Genomic DNA, 18,347 nt, shown 5'->3' with positions numbered 1-18,347 from the left:
GTACAGATAAGTACCCGAAGGGGAGTCAGGTTTATATGCAGTTCTGCCACTGATTCACTGCGTGATCCAAGGCAAGTCTCTTCACCTGACTTTCCCCATTTGTAAACTGGAAATATTTACCCCCCCAGAAAAAGCCCTTTGACCTCTAAGTGAACAGTGCTCTGAGTGGTAAGTTACTAGAGATGTCAACCTTCCATGCTCTGTCTGTTAGTATCGCCTGGTGCTGGGCATGACTACAGGTTAGGGAGGGAGCCAGCAAAATTATACTGGAAGCTTCATGCTAGAGCTACCACTATTACTGAAATCTCTTCCCTGCCATGAGGTGAGGAAGAATGAGATCTGCACACACTGTTCCTGTGTCAACTGATTTGATGCTAATGCAAACTCCTGTGGAAAGCTGTTCCTTCCCTGACTGCTGTCTGTCTCCCCGTGGAGCAGTCCTTTAAGGCAGCATGCATCTAATGCAGCTACGTCACTGCTGAGAGCGGAGATTGAGAATATGCTCTGAAGAGGTTTACAGCTAACTAAAGCGCAGTGATTGTCTTCTGCTGTGGCAGCCAAACACTAACATGAATTTCAAACTTGAGGAGCCAGTGTAATACGCTAACCGACGGCTTGAGAGATTTATTCATCATTAAATGCCATTTAATCACCATGCCAGCAGTCCTGTACACACACAAGCTATTGCTGCTGCTATCTGATTACAAACAACTTATCACCACAGTGAACTTGTAATATCAGTGCTTGCACTTGAGAAGCTGCTGCGGGTAGAGAGGGCAGTCCTCCAAAGAATTTCCAGCCTGTTCAGCCAGATGTGGGCTGAGATTCTCATAGCAGCCTGTGGCCATTTCCAAGGGCACCACATAGAGAAACTCATAGTGCTGGTCAGCTCTTGTCTTCTGATGAAGTGGGATCTTTGCCCTTGCTGTGACAGTAGGACCTGTGGAGTGTTAGTCATCTGTAGCTGGGTCCATGTTTCAACTACTGAGTGAGCCAGAAGGGGTCTCCTTCCCTTTATCCACACCCCTGGTGTGACGCTAGTGGGGGATAGTCATCACCCTTATTAGAATGCCTACTGCGAGTACAGCGATAGCTGCGGTGACGGCCAGCCCGCGCCATATGATCAGCTGTTTCACAGACAGCAATTCACCCACAGTGGAGAGGGCAGGCGTGGCTTCCTGGAGCGTTAGCTGGTACATCTGACCGTCGTTCTTAGTGATGCGTGTCAGAACAACGCCATTCGGGGCTTCTGCTTCCACTGCAACACAGCAAGGGGGGGGGGGCAATGGTAGTGCAGGGCTGTTCAGGCTGTAGAATTGATTTGGCAGCTGGCAGCATTAGGATAACTGGCTGATACTTCACAAATAAAACTGATCCCTGGCCCAGTGCTGAAGAATTCCTTGCCAGTCCTCTCTGGGAGCACTGTCCTTAAAACTCCTTCGCTACATGCTTGCTTTTTCCTCTTGGGAAGAGGGGGTGAATGAGACCTTCTGCAGCCTTACTAACCCAGATGATCCCCTTCTCTTCTGCTTTTATGCCTCAATTCCCATGTTTCTAACTGGTGTTTTCCCCTCCTCTCCAAAGCCTGCAGGAAGAGCCCTGTACCTGCCCTTCAGTACAGGGTGCAAAGAAAAATAGAACTGAGCAGACTAAGCACTTATTAGAAGTAGGAGGGGTTTTGCTGTCTCTGCTCTTTAAAACCTGTTTATTGTTTTAAAATAAGCTGGCTTGCAGGCCTACTGCAGAAGGGAACAGGCTCCACCCTCCCAAGTGCTCTGGGCTCTCTGCCTACTGCAGAACAGGCTCCACCCTCCCAGGTGCTTTGGGCTCTGCCTACTGCAGAACAGGCTCCACCCTCCCAAGTGCTCTGGGCTCTCTGCCTACTGCAGAACAGGCTCCACCTGCCCAGGTGCTTTGGGCTCTGCCTACTGCAGAACAGGCTCCACCCTCCCAGGTGCTCTGGGCTCCGCCTACTGCAGAACAGGCTCCACCCTCCCAGGTGCTCTGGGCTCCGCCTACTGCAGAACAGATTCCATCCTCCCAAGTGCTCTGGGCTCTGCCTACTGCAGAACAGGCTCCACCCTCCCAAGTGCTCTGGGCTCCGCCTACTGCAGAACAGGCTCCACCTGCCCAGGTGCTCTGGGCTCCGCCTACTGCAGAACAGGCTCCATCCTCCCAAGTGCTCTGGGCTCAGCCTGCTACTTAGAAATTCCCCTTGTTGAGCAGCCTAGGTCTTCATGGGGTGAGAGACAGCAGCTCTAAACTGGCACAGGCAAGAGTCCACTCAGCCCAGAGCAGTGCGATATAACACCCTTAAGTTTCCCTGCAGGTATGCCAGGTTTCCACATTGGGACTTGAGGGTTCCTTTCCTAACACTAGCCCTAGCATGGCTTGCACTGTAACTAGTGCAGAGCATGGTAATGCTGCTTTTACACATTATATAATCAACGCAACTAAAATCAGCTTTCCCCAAACTGCTTAGTCATGTGCACACACACTGCCCAATATGCTTGCCAAGAACTGGAGTGATTTTAGTTAGCTATCCACTAGGCAGCACTTCAGTTACTCGGGGTCATATATGTGCTACCTGAACATCTGCAGGTCACAATATTAGGCTATTAGTAAATCAAACCTATTCCCTACCAGATGGGAGAGACATCTTGTGCGAGACAGGAGCTGAGTTCAAATCCTCGCCAGCCAGCTGGCTCACACCTGCCCGTTGCTGAGCCTAGGAATATAAACACACTGTACAGTACTCAGACGATCACTGTTGTATGCAGCTGGTAGGAACGGCAAATGTATTTGTCTTACAAAGCAAGCTTTACTAGTACCTTTCAGATATTCAGTTTGTCTCACAGGAGATATTACTGCCCAGCCATGAGATTTGTGTTACATGAACATGGAACTTTTGCTGGCGTGGATGTTGTGAGTAAAGAAAGAAGCTCAGAGAGCAACGACAGACCAAAAAGTATCCAAGGGCTGAGAGGTTTCAGTTATGTGTGTTTTATCCAAACTGGTTTGCTCATGAGTTCTCTATCCAGAGTCCCGCAAGGATCCAGTGAGTTATAGGTGACCTAAACTGCTTTCAACTATATATGAAAAACTAGCAGGAGGCCAAATCATTAATAGATTCTGTGACTATACAGACCCCTTGCATAAAGCCAAAAAGCTACTAATCAGTTTTCATGGTGCTGTCCAGCCTTCTCCTGCAACATGGAAGCACTCAGCAGTGCGGGGCCTGGCACCTTTTGCTGGGCTTTGTGTGCTCAGGCTGGCAGCAAAGGTTGCAGGAGCTCAGTGGAACTCAGAACAGGGCCGGGAAGAGGCCCTCTTTCCCTTCTCCTTTAACCACATGGCCAGCTGGCTCCCTGCGATGGGAACAGAGTGACACCACTTGTGGTTAACGTGTTGAGAAGAGTGACTGATTATTGATTATTCAGGAGGGATAGATACGGTGACGAGTGTTAGCTAGGTCACTGTGATTCTAACATTAATATTTAGAGTCAGAGCTGTAAAAGGCAGGAGTGGCCAATATGGCAGCATATCAGGGCAGAGACCCTCACCCAAGGTCTGCATTGAGCCCACTGCTGCTGTCTAAGTCATCACTATTCAGGGACCCGAAGATGTTCACTAATAGGTCTGTGCCATTACTCCCTGGCCCCCCGCTTGTACGCATGCCAGATATAACCTGCAATACACTAACGTAAAGCTGCTTACCTCCTCGGAGGCCCTTTTCCAGTTCATCCGCCCGATGTAGATGATGGAGCAGCTGGCTGGGATAAAGGCACTGATCAGCAAGCCGACCCAGAGGCCTGGGAGAGGAAACGCTGGCGTTAACCAGACAAACTCAGTACTGAGATGAAAGCTAGGGTGGCAGGTGCTATAGAAACCGTCAGATAGAAACCTCCTAGCCCTGCAAGCCTGTGTCTCCCGCTGCTTTGCTGCCTACACACGCTCATCGTGGGCCTGAACACGAGTGCCTGGTACTTAGGATTGGGCCACCAGGGATCTGGGGAATTGCTCCTTGTGGCAGGTGCGCTCCTACCATACACTTGGCCTCGCTGCACCTGATGGGGAGCTGAGCAACACTGCCACCTAGTGGCCACTTCTGCACAGTACAGCCAGAGCCCTTAATACTACACCTGCCTGCTCAGGTGGCTCCTCCCCAAACCTAGGAGGGACTCCCAAGGGAAGATCCAGGCCCAAAGGAACCCGGCCAGGGAGAGGCCCTGAGCAGCCCAGCCAGTCTAGGGGATCTCCTGTTTCTGCCAGACTCCCCCCAGCCCAGGCAAGGAGGGAAAGGGGGGTGTTAACCAGCCAGGGTCTAGATGAATACGGTGGTGGGAGGGAGATGGAAAGGTGGGGGGAGCTGGAGAGGACATTGGTGTTGAGGCCGAGGTTGGCGGGGGGGAACTGGGGTGTTGGGGGTGTGGCCGCAGCCCCTGGCTTGAAGTGGTTTCCATTATATACAAGGTTTGCAGTTTGGGTCAGTGGCTCCCAGCACCCCTAGGGGGGAGGGGAAAGAGATGCATTTTGGGGGGTGGGAGATGGAATTTTTCTTGGGCTGTCAGGCAGCGATCGAACTATTCTGGGAGGCAGGGGGTGCGAGACATGGGCTGTGAGAGGGTTGGGTTTTTAGGGAGGGCTGGAGGCTAGATGGAATTTGGGCTGTTTCAAGGAGGAGCGAAGGGAGAGAAGATAGATCACTGGGGTCCCCTCTGGCTTTGGAATCTATGAGAGCCCGGCTTCTAAAGCACATTTCAGCTGTGTTTAGCATGCACAAAACAGGAGCAATGTCCAAAACCCATTCCCTAAAAACCCACCCCCAGCCTCTGACCCCACCCCTCTGCCAACACCAGCCAGCATAAGGACTGTGTAATCTTTAGGCTCATTTTAAAGGCACTGAAGTTTTTATGCCCTGGGTTAAAAAAAAAGGGGGGGGGCAGCCAAGAGACACGGCCAAAGGCAGGGTAACAACTTAGCCCTGTTCCTGAGACACGACCAGTGGAGTCTAACCTAGAACATCTGGAGCTGGGCTCGTTTTGCCCTGGGATTTTGGGCTCTGTATTTCCAGGGCTAATGGGCCAATTCCCTTTCCCCACCCTTCCGATGTTTGTACCTATCATTCCAATCCTGGCCACAAACAGCAGCACGCTTCCTAGTGGCAGGCCCACGGCGTAGTAGCCAACAGCATTCAAGATCGCGCCGATCTTCTGCTTCCCCACGCCTCTTAGCACGCCGCTGGTTACACACTGCAAGGGAGGAGGACAAGACGACTCTGAAGGACATGTGCTGGCTGCAGTGAGACCCCTAGGCAGCTGCCCACACAGATTGGTTGCTTTACTTCTCCTTACTGACCCCTATCGAACCCCTGGGGGGACACCCTTCCCACAGCTGAGCTCTCACTTCATGGCTGGCTGCAGCCAGGCAGCTGGTAACCCCTGGAAGCTTGTATAAGAGTTTCGCCCCAGGAGAACCTGCTTTCTTCAATCCAGCCCCTTGCAGCCACGGGCTGCTTCCAGATGACCACGGTTTGTCCCTCTCTGTACTCACTGCTCTGTCTCCTGCTCACAGATGATCCACACAGTAATTCCTATAGCCCAAAGGTAGGGAATGTTTCCTGCATTCCTTTCCTTCTTTCCCCATACTTACCCCCTCCCTTCCATCTGAATGCACCATGCACTGAGTATTAGCCCTGCTATTAAATGATTTTCCATTTGGCCAGTTTCCCCATTACAGCGGGTGTATCCGTTCCTCCGAGTCCGTCCCTAGCGCCTGTGAATTTGGAGGCAGATGTTACTCAGGCTCTTAGCCAGGAGCTCTGAATTCTCTCCTTGATCAACCTGGAACTGAATCCCACCAGCATTGGAAATAACGTCTGATAGCAAATGCAGCAGCAGTTAATTCCCTGAAGTACTTACACAGCCGGCTTCAAACACATGGACGGCCACGTACACTGGCATGACCCAAGACACCAGGGCAATGATCTCTCTGTTTAAGGAGTGAAGGAGCCAATCAGGCTTAGAAATAAAGTGTGTCTGTCACAGCTAAACTAATTTGTACACTGAACACATCGCTTCATTCTGTACAACCTGCTGCATTCTGCATCCTGTACAACCTGCTGACCCCCGCAGGCTTGCATAAACGTGCCCAGAGACGTGCTTACAGCACACGCTTTACAGTGCAACCGAGCCCAACGGTACTACAGGGCCGTACCGCAGGCCGGGACTGAACTGTGAGTTACAGGAAGTTCTGACCCTCGTTTCTGCTGCTGCACTGGGAAAAGTCAGCAGCTCACGAATCACTCTTCACCCTCGGTTGGCTGGTCTTCAACCAGCAGTTGAGGGTTTCGGGTGTCTTCGTGTGTGATCAGGAAAATCAGTTGGGCCGGGTGGCATCTGTACCGCCCTGCTAACTAAGCTTTTTGCAGCAGGCTTTCCCCTCTGACTTGATCAGCTGACGTCTGCCGAAACAAAATGAACTCTGATCCAAATAAAGAGGAACATACACCAAGGCGCACTCTCTTTTGAGCGAAGCCCAGCTCAGATGCAGCATTGTTTTTCCAGCGAGATCCCGGCTTTGTACTCGGATGACGAAGCGAGACTGAGCGTAGGAGAAGGCAAGTTGTGTCCACCCCATGCATTGAGGTCCCCTGTAGTCACTGGGAACCTTTCCCCTGACTTCAGTGGGCTAGGGAGCAGGCTCTTCCAAGCCTCTGAAAAATTCTTCCCTTGGCTCAATCTTTAATAGTAACCTGTAATCTTTGTTCTGAAAGGACTCTAGTACCAAATCGGAGCAACTCACCTGTCACTGGTAAATATGTATCCCAGCACATCCTTTGTGGCTGCTAATATGACGCCCACCATCAGGCAAAGAAACCCTGAAAGGCAGAGTCAGGAGTCAGTCAAGCAGAGCAAGCACAAGCTGACAACTATGTGAAATCCAGTTCCTGTCAGAGTCTGAGCAACCTGGCTCAGGCCACAAGCGTAAACAAAACTGGGGCTGTCACCCTGGTCCCTAAGTGTGCATATTGCTCAATAACTGCAGGCGGTCCGGCTGACTCCCAGGACTGCTGCAATAGGATGTTGCAGGGGAGAACTGAGGTGCAACTGGCAAAGATCAGTGTAGGAAGCTTGCAAAAACAGCTGCCCTAGGCAGAACCATGAGCATCTCGCTTTGACTGGCACTGTAGCATATGGACTGAGTCCCCATTCCCTGACCACCGAGGAGGGGTGGAGCCAATGTAGAGTCACGCACCTGTGCACAGCATGCTGGTGGTGGAAGATCTCTTGGCCTCCTCTAGGTTCCCAGCGCCCAGCGCGTTCCCCACCTGAACACTGACAGCTATGCTGAGTCCATAGTGAATCTGAAATCCCAAAGCACTGACACACGTTGGTCTGGGGAGGGGATATCGTGGGCAACAGTGGCCCAGGGGGCCAAGTATTATAACCCCTCCAGCCGAGACAATCGCTTGGAGGCGGCCGTGAGCTAATGAAGGTGAATGTGGACAGCTCTGCAGAGCAGGAGGCAAAACTTTAGGTCGGGCAGAGGGAGGGGCAACAGCCAGGTGTAACTGGCACCCAGGCAGAAGCTTTCATCCTGCCTCTGACCCCAATTCCCATCTGTGACCTTGGGCAAGTCACTTCACCTCCCAGCCTCAGTTTCCCCATCTGTAAATAAGGGATAACACTGGCCTGCCTGACAATGGGGAAGTGCTGGTAACATCTCTCTAAACCCTGAACTGCTGGGTATTAAGGATTGACAGGCCAGGAGCAGGAGACGGGCACAGGTCTGAGCACATGGGTGACAGTGTGGAAGCTGGGCCCAGGAGACAGATGTGGGACAGGTTTGGGGCTGACTGTAGTTACAGCTAATACTTCAGTCTGAGTGGCTGTCTGGTGACAGGCACTGGTGTGGTTCTGCCTTAGGCTGATGGGCTAGTTAGGAGTTGGCTCCATTTGCTAGATGAACAGGTTTAAGGAAGGTCCCTGGGGGCTGCTGCTTGGCTTGTGATTCCCTCCTAGCCCCCACTGAGCATCTTCCTGGGAATTGCTGGAGCAGCTACAAATGAATACAGACATTAGCCCCTTTCGACTCAGGTCTGGGGCTGACTCCCTGCTCTGCCACCAGATGCTCTGTGCGACCCTGAGCAAGTCTCTCTGGGCCTCACCTCCCACCCTGCACGCTGGGGATACTTCCTCTGCCTATTTCGACCATAAGCACGTCAGAGCAGGGGCTGTCTCACATTGCTTGTCAGTGCCCAGCACAATGAGGAGGGCTCTCAGGGAGGGCCTTTAGGTGGTGCGGGAACATAAATAATAACCCCGAGTTCTTACCATGTACGACACCGTGGACACCTCATAAATGATGGATTGTGCGGAAAGCTCCACTACGCTCAGCAGGCCTGAATTCAGGGGGAAACAACAGAATTTTGTATTCTGATCCCCAGAAAAGGAGCCTTTTAAAGAGCAGGTGAAACATCAGCAAATCGGTGGCTCTCACCTGTCCGGACTCCTTTTGGGAGGCTGATTTGTCTTGTGTACCCCAAGTTTAAAAACTCCCTCACTTAAAAACTACTAGTCTACAAAATCACACACAAAAATACACAAGTGCCACAGCACGCTAGTACTGAAAAGCTGCAGACGTTCTCATTTTTAACATATCATTATAAAATAAATCGATTTGGAATATAAAGTTTGTACTTACATTTCAGTGTATAGTTTATACAGCAGCATAAACAAGCCATTGTCTGTATGAACTTTTAGTTTGTACTGACTTCACTAGTGCTTTTTATGTAGCCTGTTGTAAAACTAGGCAAGCATCTAGCTGGGTTGATGTACCCCCAGGAAGACTTCTGCATACCCCCAAGAGTACATGTACCCCTGGTTGAGAACCACTGTGGGGATCCTTCTTGGTGATGATATTTCTAGTGCCCCATCAGCATGCTCCTCCCATCACTAACCTATCAGGAAGCTTCCAATTTCGTAGGTCCACCACTCGATGCATATCATGAGCATGCTGGGCACAGCCAGAGTGATGAAGGTGTCCCACTCCTGGAGGCACTCGCTGGACCAGCCTGGGACAAGAAGATGAAGGGTGTAAAGAGTCAGCCTGGGGGTTCAGCACATGAAGAACCAGGAAGGGAAACTGAAACTGCAAGCGACGTAAAAAGAGAAAAAGCCCCGATTCAGATGCACCCAAACTCCAAGAGCATTTAGAGTTGGACCTAATCTCTTTGGGGCCTAGGCCATGTTAGAGAGAGTGCTAGGGACCAGGTTGGACATTTCTGTAAATCCCAGGGGGAAACAGCCACCCTTTCCGTACTCAATGGGCCCTATCAGGCCGCACTGTAACCTCAGCAGGAACTCTGGCAATGGTGAGTGTGCTTCGTCCGTTAACATACCCCAGTGGGCCCAGAGAGCCCCAAGTGACACTCACAAACCCAGGCCCCAATTCTACAGGTGACTCCCGCACCTGTGCAGAACTGCCAGCAGAATGGTACGGGTGCTGTTCTGATTGCAGCATGGGGACCTCTGGCAGTTTTAGAAGCGAGATTCAGTTCCCCAGGAACGACTTTCTTTCCAGGCTCACCCAGTATTCGTGATACGCCCTGTTGGCCTGAGCTGTCACTTACACAACACGGCATCTGGCAGACAGGCTTATACCAAGGTTAATATTAACCCTTCTCACCAACGGAATGAAAATCAATGGAAAGGGAAGCTGAGAGGGTCTCCCATGTGCAGCGGAGATTTTTGCAGACACACGAGAACATAAGAGAAAGATACTACACCTCCCCAGGTCTCCACATGCAGCTTCTTCGCGACAATGTACAGGAACAGGAAGATGGCTTGAGTGTACTGAGCAATAGTGTTTGCCCAGGCGGAACCCCTGGGAAAGAGACCGAGAAAGCAAGCTGGGCTTTCTGCTCTTGCAGAGAGCCGTCTCACCGGCAGTTGCTCTAGCTGCAGCTAAAGCCTCGCTTAGGAGCTGCACCGAAGACACTTGTGCAGACAACAGCATCTCGCCCACTCCACACACAGTGTTGCATTGCTGAGCGGGTACTCAGTGAATGGGGAGCTCACCTCCCTCTGAAGCGTTAGGAATCGGTCCCTTCACGGGGCAGAATGCTGGGCGGGATGGACTAGACTAGCACCCCACCTGGTTATGGCTAATCCTCATGGGCTGGTTTGCTAAGGCAATAACATCTCACTATGTACGATCTGATTGGCCGGGACTCCATAGCCCAGAAGGCTCCATGGAACCGGCTGCTACCAGTCAGTTTCCAGCTGGTGTGTGTATATGTGCCCTGTGCTTTTACCCAGATAAATTACTCCATCCTACAAATAACTAACTAGCACCTTCCATCTCCCAACCATTGCACAAACAGGAACTCACAGCTGCTTCACTTCCTATGCTAATGCTTTTGGGTCCTGCAGTCCGGCCTCCATCACAGCCAGTGCTGAGAGAGCAAGTGCGGGTTTTACAGAGGAAGGACATCAGGGCAGTGTCTGTTCTGTATCTGGTGAATGTACCCAGTGAGAGGGGGTCTGCATTTCTGCAATAGCCAATGGGATCCCTATGGATAGCCTCAGGGCCTGGTTTTATGGATGAAGAGAGATAGTCGTACCACTGGGCCAAGTATTGAGGCCCTTGATTGGTTTTATCCTTTAAGCAAAGTCCCACTGGACTCAGCTGGAATCCATATGCAAGTTAAGAGAGCTTTAGTATCCTCTAGAGATCTAGGCTGTGTCTCAGTAGCCATCCATGACCAAGTCACATTTGTTCACTTGGGCCAAGATTTTTCAAAAGTGGCTAATGCTTTTGGGCACCCAACTTGAGACACCTTTAAAGGGATCTGATTTTTCAGAAGTGCTGAACATCTGGTCTCTGAAAAACCAAGCCCCTTAAAAGGAGGTCTCAAGTTGGCCCCCCAAAATCAGTACCACTCAAGATCAAGCCCTAGCTGGATGTCTAGTTTCTTTCTTCCAAATATTCTTGCACTACTCACATGACTCCGAGGTTCAGCACATAGAGAAAGACATAGTTTGCAATTGCATTTATGATATTTGCAGCGATGCCACTTAGCACCTCTGGCCAGATTATCCTCTGAAATTAAACAAAATACAAATCAGTGTTTTTTTCCAGGGCTCCTGGATTTCTGTTGCCTTGTCTAAAATACACCTCTACCCTGATATAACACTGTCCTTGGGAGCCAAAAAAATCTTAGTGCGTTATAGGTGAAACTGTGTTATATTGAACTTGCTTTGATCCACTGGAGTGCGCAGGCCTGCCCCCCCAAGAGCACTTTTTACTGTGTTACATCCGAATTTGTGTTATATCGGGTGGCGTTATATCGAGGTAGCGGTGTTTAAACATGGCTTCTGGAGAAAGGCGTATGTTAGAGCTTCACCAATCTGCTCAATACCAAACTCTTGGGTAGCAATGGAGGGGGAGTGACCGAGGAGGGTAGAACTGGTGATGCTATGATGGAATTTTATTCAAGCGAGCAGCCTTGGATTGAGGGGAAGTAGCTCTGTATTCTGATTGGCTAGGAGCCTCCAGTTGTATCAGGAATTATTGCTCTTTACAAATACCATTCCGGAAGCAGCAGGTTGAGTGGTGAGAGCAGGAGATCTGAGTTCTGTTCCCAATTCCATCATTAACTTGCCATGTAATCTTGGGCAAATAATTTAGGCCCTAATTTTCAAAAGGGGCCTCTAATTTAGGGTACCTTTAGTCAGTAAGTGCCCAACTTCAGAGCCCCAGGGCCTGATTTTCAGAAGCACTGAGCACCCATAATCCATTTGAAGTCAGTGGGAGCTATTGGTGCTCAGCACTTCAGAAAGCCTGAACTCAGATTTAGAGCGCACTCCTGAAATTTCTAGTTCTTAACTGTTCAGTGCCTCAGTTTCCCTACATGTTGACTAGGCACAATAGTACTTTGCACATCCTTGCAAAATGTTGCTGAGATTCTCAGGGCTGTGCAAATATTGTTTCTGAGTGGCAGTTCTTGGTACAGAGAGCTCCTCAGAGAAGGAATACAGATGCAGAACTAATACCCTACTGTCCTGTTGGAGTAGGGAATGTCCACGAAAACCTTCCTACCAGAACTGGCTATAAAGACTGACCTGTGGAAAATAAAGCCAGAGGGCAAAATTCACGATCACTATTGCCTTGGAAAATAGACGGCATGCAGCAGATCCACTGAAATCTCAGCACGTACAAAGTGAGACGATTAATTAGTTGGAGTCTAAAAGGGCAGCTAAATGCATTTGGAGTGAGCGCCAATGGGAACATCAAGTCAGTTTGTTGTTTTTCCCGAACTCATAACAGAGGTAGAACTGGCCAATCATTAGCACAAATGCAAAAGAAGCTGCTGCACTGAACACAGGCCCTGGTGGTTGGCTCAAACTGCAGCAATAGGACACTACCTGGCATGTGCATTTTGTACGGGCTACTGGACACGGTGCAAAACAGATGTGAGCTCTTGGGGCCAATTACCTGAGAGAGAAACCCTGCGCAATGGCACAGAATGAGAGACTTGCCCCTTTTACTCAACTAAGATGTGAACATGAAGGTAAAGGAGAAGTCTACCTGATTCTGCAAATATCTCGTCTCCAACTGGTACAGAAAAGCCGCCTGCAAAAATCAGTGAATCAGACTGTGAGATCAGGGGACCATTCAGAGCAGAGTCTAGAGATTACAGGAGAAGCAGAAAGCACATTGTCCAGCTGGTGTTCCTGGGGCACAGGAAGGAGGGTCTGGTTTGGATGGCATCACTGTGGCTGGGGGTGCAGGACAAAAACGTACTTCCAGTGCCATTCAAAAGACCTAGTGGGTAACAAAGCCCAGGGCTAACTGCAAAGTCAGGGTGAGTGCCGGATTCATCCTGCTCCCCAAATTAAACCTACCAAGGCAGCTTGGTAAACTGGGAAATGAAACTTTAGCAGCCCCAGCACAAAAACCTTAAAGATGCTCTTGGACACTAGGGAAAAAATAACAGTAGTAATAATATTATCTATTCACTAGCCCTTGAAGAGCATGAAAAAATGAATAGTTTACTAGCCTGTCCTAAAAATCCCACAAAGCACTTGCCCTGGACCAGTGCACAAGTAGATCCTTGCAAGGCTCCACCCAGGGCTGTCCCCAATTTTCAACATTCTTGCAGGAAGGAGAGAGACTATTTCACATGCAAGAAGCCACTGCAGGCGAGAAAGGGGCCGTGAGGGGGCGGGTGCAGGCGGCATCTGGGTTTGGGCTCTGGGAGAAGTGACTTCCTAGCAGTGACCGATTGAGAGAGTTGAGGGTAGTGGAAACTTACGGGAAGAGCTGGGATAAAAATCATCACATAAACCTGGGTTAACCTGGGGGAAGATACAAAACCCCACAATTAGTACCAGGGCATCTTCCAAAACAGCCCTCTTCCCCTGCCAGCCCTGGCCTGCCCCTCCGCGCTCGCTGTGTAATGTAGGGGGGGTATGGACCAGCAGGACCAGCTATCCTCTACCTTCCTCCACTGCGGCTACATCTTCCTACAGCACCACAGCATTGTTACAAGAAATGGCTTCCCTGCGGAAGCCATGTGCCACGGGATAATCCACTGCTGTGCAAGAGGGCGGCAGAGAATTTGTCTTCAAAAGGCAGCAAGATTCAGGGCCAAATTCTGCCTTGGGTTATACCCATGGATGTGACCCCAATTAATATGATGACAGGGCTGCATGGGGCGGGCTGATGGCAGAACCCATCCAATAGGCAGAGAGGGGTTGCCCCAGCGTCGCCGAGGGTTGGGCCCGGCCAATGGAGGGGGATACACTGGTGTCGCTGAGGGCTGGGCCCAGCCCATGGAGGGAGCTACACAGGTGTTGCTGAGGGCTGGGCCCGGCCAACAGGGAGAAGGGAGTGCTCCGCAGGTGTCGTCGAGGACTAGGCCCGGCCAATAGGGAGAAGGAAGTGCTCCACCGGTGTCGCCAAGGACTGGGCTGGGCCTGTGGGAGAAGGGAGTGCTCCACCGGTGTCGCCGAGGGCTGGGCCCGGCCAATGGAGGGGGCTACGTTGGTGTCGCCGAGGGCTGGGCCTGGCCAATGGGGAAAAGGGAGTGCTCCACCAGTGTTGCCGAGTGCTAGGCCCGGCCCAAGGAGGGGGCTACGCTGGTGTCACCGAGGGCTGGGCCTGACCAGTGGGGAGAAGGGAGTGCTCCACCAGTGTTGCTGAGGGCAGTTGCCTGGTCTATAAGGGGGCTGCTCTGATGTCACTGAGGCCTTAGCACGTAATTTAAGGCACCCATCCCCTTGGTTTCTTGGAGAGTGTGTGACCCGCAGCATGGAACTGTACAAATTGGAGCACACGCCCAACCTGGAGACCTCCGGGTCCTGCCGGACCAGCAGCAGGATCTGCTCGGTGTTGATGAAGACAGCCCAGCAGGGGAGGCAGCAAAGCAGCAGGATGAGGATGCTACGCTGCAGGATGGTCCCAACCCGTTTCATGTTCTTACTGCCATATGTCTGGAAAACAAGCGGTTAAATCCAATAGCATCCTTCAGCCATGCTCTCCAGCTCCGACCCCTGGACTGCACTAAGGGTCCGGGGTCTGTACAGGAACTGCACAGGAGTGTCGGGCGTCACCCACTGCCTACTGTAGCACAGGCACGTTAAAAACATGCCCTGGGATCCTTCAGTGTCCATGCAAAGCAGGTAGGATGTTGGTTTTAGACTGTGGTTCTCAAGCAGAGGTATATGTAGCCCTGGGGATACTCAGAGGTCTTTCAGGGGGTACCTCAACTCATCTAGATATTTGCCTACTTTTACAACAGGCTACACAGTGAAGTCAGTACAAACTAAAATTTCACAGACAGCGACGTGTTTATACTGCTATAGATAGTGTAGTATAATATATACACACTGAAATGTAAGTACAATGTTTATAGTCCAACTGACTTTTTTATAATCATATGGTAAAAATGAGAAACTCAGCAATTTTTCAGTAACCGGGCTGCATTTTTGTTTGATTTTTGTAAGCAGGTAGTTTTTAAGTGGGGTGAAACTTGGGGTACACAAGACAAATCAGACTCCTGCAAGGGGGACAGGTGTCTGGAAAGGTTGAGAGCCACTAATCTAAAAGCTGCTACCACAGCGTGACTCTCTGACCCCACTTAGTGGCTTATGAATTTGTGACAGCCCCGGTGTTAATGGACCTGGCCCTTTTGCTGCAGGAGTAAGAGGCTCATATCTTTAGCTCCAGAACTCCTGGGCTCAACTCCTGCAGCCAGACTGCCCTGGGAGAACTCTGCCACAGAACCATGACATATGATTGATCCTTGTGAGATGAAGACATTGTGTGACATTGGCCTCTGATGGAGCTTTGAACTGCGTGTTCTAGGGCATCTAGATAATTGCTTAGACAACTGAGTCATTCCTTGATATGATCCTTTCATAGGATCTGCTCACTTGGGTGTCCTGAAGAGCAAAACCTATGGACTTTGGAATTTCTAAGGGTTCTTATTCTTGGCTCTGACTCTTACAGAAGCTCAGATACCAATTATGACAGCACTGTGCAATATGGGCGACTATATTCAGCCAGTGTCTTTAAAAAAAAAGACACATCTCTAAAACAAAGAGATCAGAGACTAGCAACTGTTACCTACCTGGGACATTAATGTATCACATGCTGCAGATAAACCAAACCCCACAGAGGTGCCAGTAACATTTATAACCTGGAAATAGTCATAATGATAAAACAACAGTGAGAAAACATGAACGTGCAATTTCAGACGGTCACAGGTTTCATCTAGGGCTGGGTTTGAAAGGCAAAGGCGATGTCAAAGGTCCTCCTCTATCCCAGGCTGCTATCTTCAGCCATCAACCCACTGTTCCAGCTACCTAGTTACTATTTTATAAGAGAAGTTTAGTAAACATGAGCTGGCATGAAAGGATACAGCCTATGAAAAAAGACGCAGAACTAAAATACTTACAGCGATAGCAAGCGTGACGGAGGCCAACTCAACCTTCCCCAGATGGCCACAGAATATAGAGCTTACAATATGTATCATAAAGACCAGCAACTGGACCAAGGTCTAGAAATGGGCGGGGGGAGGAGAAAAACAGAGAACATGGTGACTGCAGGCTGCAGAGTCCGAGGTGGGAATACACTGAGAGGATCCCTGAGGACACACTCTTCCTGTTCTGTATGAAAGACAGCGTGAGGGATTCTCTGCATGCAAATGGGTTTAATTAATAACATTAGAATATTAAAAAAAACACAACAAAAACCCAACCCCCAGATTAAGCTGGTTTTAGGTTTATCCACCAGCCATTGGAAATTCTCTGCAAGACTCAGCCTGATGCGATGACTTTCCGTCACCGACTCGTTTCCTCACGGTTCTAGCTGGTCCCTGGTCAGCTAGCAGCTCTCGGTGTTTTGGCGAATAGGCCAGACTCTGATCTCTGCTACATCTGGGTAAGCCCAAAGTAATGCTGCTGAGCCCAGACTGGAATGGGTGCAACAGAGCCCAGGCCCAATTTACACCAGAAGTGTCTCACATTTGGTAATATCTGATTGGCTCCACTGATGGGAAGAGTCTTAGTCTAGATGGGCCCCAAGCTGCTGCCACCATTTTAAATGCTGAAGCTAGCCCTGCTCCATTCCCTTTGGGTCACAGCATCTCCTCAACCACCCCAGCGCAGCCTCCGGCTCCATCCTACACAAGACACCTGCCCCAAGACACACTCAGAGAAGCATTCAGCAGCACAGCCCGGGGAAGGCTGTGCCTGCACCCACGGATCTCTCGCTCCTTCCAGGAATAGGCGCTTTCCCGCTAGCATCTGTGATGTCTCGTCCCTTTCCCTCTCCAACTGAGCACCATCCACCCATGTCCCCAGTGTGTAGGGGCTTCAGCAGTGCCACATTGTACCCGATCCTATGGTTCCTCCCTCCTTTTCCTCTCTCACCCATTCCCCCTTTGCTGATTATACAACAGGAAGCGGCAAGTGGTCGTTTCAGCACGCAGCAAAGGGGAGGGGTGGGATCAGGAGTTGAACTGAACCAGGGCTCTGGGGCTCTGAGCCTCGCAATAAGAGGGGGCCTGGATTTTCTAGGAGAACCCACAGAAGAAGGGTGAGTGCTGAGCTGGGCTGGCCAGCTTGCCTGCCTGCTAAGGGAGAAAGATCCAGGATGCGGGAGGGAGGACAACGCGGGTCAAACCCCCAAAAGCCATTTAAAAGCTACAGGAGTTCATCCCCTGGAATCCATCCAGCAGCCCCCCGCCCCCACCTGGCAAGCAGGATTCAAACCCATGTGACTCAGAGCTCTGCTGATCCAACCTGAGGGGATCTGCAGCAATGGGCCCTGCACCAATTCGCTGGGCAAACCTGGCTATTTCTAGCCCTCTCACTCTCACCAGTGGCCCCGACAGCACCAGCAGCTTCTTTGCCTCTTCCCAGAAGTTGAATGGGATCAGCTGGCGAATCCAGCTGCGGTTCTTCGGGCCACAGCCAGAGGATGGTGCAGGCGGGACGATGCTCCTGGCATCTCTGAAGGGGTTCTCATCAGCGGGACCTGCGAGCTCCATGCTGCCACTGCACCAGGGAATAACTGACTCTCTTTTCCTTCCCTGTTGGTTAAACCCGTTCGATTCACCTGACCCGAGTGGGCGACCCTTATGTAACCGCAGCAGAGTGCACTTCAGCCACGGCTGAGTGAGCATGTCCCTATCCGCCACCCCCTCTTGCTGGCACAGCCCGAGAACAGGTGATGAGTAAAGTCCCTGGGACACATGGAGCAGGCGCAGGAGAGCCTCTAGCAGATACTAGAACAGATACTGTTCTAGGTATGCTTGGTTCTACCTCCGCACAGGGGGTGCCATAGATGGCCTCTTGAGGTCCCTTCCAGCCCTGCACATCTATGATTTTATGTCAGGGCGGTATGGACAGCCCCGATGGGGGCAGCTGGAGACAGCAACCTCTGGGGATGGGGAATTCCTGTAGCCAGACTGCCGTGCAATGTTTTCTTGCATGCTAAGCAAGGCTGGTACTGGCCCATAATTGAATGGGAGGTCTTAGGACAGAAGAGGTGCTGGAAAAAGTGGTATGGCCGATCTGGAAGGTGGCGTTCCTCTTTCTGAGTTGGTACTGAAGTAAAGCTTCTTAATAAACCTCTGGCACTTAGCACGGGTGTCCTGGCCCTGAGCTGCATGCTGGATGCAGTGGGCATACGTGGGCTGAGGAAGGAAAGCGGAATTTGTCCCCTGTGGATTTCACGTTGCCTGCCTGAGGCCTTGTCTGCACTGGCACTTGTTTGTATGGCAGCAGTGCCAGCTGCCCTCGAGGTCCCATTATGCTAAATGCTCTAAAATC

General features: G+C 50.9%; 1 protein-coding gene across 1 annotated transcript; it reads right to left on the bottom strand.

The window, feature by feature from the left end:
- Window positions 1-36: 36 nt before the first annotated feature.
- Window positions 37-18,096, bottom strand: LOC127037315 (multidrug and toxin extrusion protein 1-like). The gene is made up of 17 exons (XM_050928877.1): window positions 17,393-18,096; window positions 15,968-16,069; window positions 15,641-15,709; window positions 14,353-14,501; window positions 13,322-13,364; window positions 12,595-12,639; window positions 11,009-11,106; window positions 9,791-9,888; window positions 8,963-9,076; window positions 8,337-8,404; window positions 7,258-7,366; window positions 6,805-6,880; window positions 5,922-5,991; window positions 5,120-5,252; window positions 3,718-3,812; window positions 2,644-2,728; window positions 37-1,258 (listed from the first exon to the last, which is right to left on the bottom strand). Exons 1-17 carry the CDS (start codon window positions 17,696-17,698, stop codon window positions 1,038-1,040), a joined length of 1,881 nt encoding a protein of 626 aa, XP_050784834.1. The 5' UTR covers window positions 17,699-18,096; the 3' UTR covers window positions 37-1,037.
- Between the last annotated feature and the right edge of the window lie 251 nt (window positions 18,097-18,347).

The sequence above is a fragment of the Gopherus flavomarginatus genome, chromosome 19, assembly GCF_025201925.1.
Source record: "Gopherus flavomarginatus isolate rGopFla2 chromosome 19, rGopFla2.mat.asm, whole genome shotgun sequence".
Classification (NCBI taxonomy): Eukaryota; Metazoa; Chordata; order Testudines; family Testudinidae; genus Gopherus; species Gopherus flavomarginatus.
Note: the sequence above shows the minus strand (reverse complement) of the source record. Positions and strands in the feature narration are given on the sequence as shown.

What these genes read in the sequence shown, in the direction of transcription:
- LOC127037315 (XM_050928877.1), bottom strand. Translation starts at nt 17,698, where the DNA reads ATGCTCACTCAGCCGTGGCTGAAGTGCACTCTGCTGCGGTTACATAAG. An exon ending in GCATGTGGAGACCTGGGGAG is followed by an intron (nt 9,077 to 9,790) that starts GTGTAGTATCTT and finishes TTCTTGTCCCAG; the next exon opens with GCTGGTCCAGCGAGTGCCTC. An exon ending in CACCAGCATGCTGTGCACAG is followed by an intron (nt 6,881 to 7,257) that starts GTGCGTGACTCT and finishes TCTGCCTTTCAG; the next exon opens with GGTTTCTTTGCCTGATGGTG.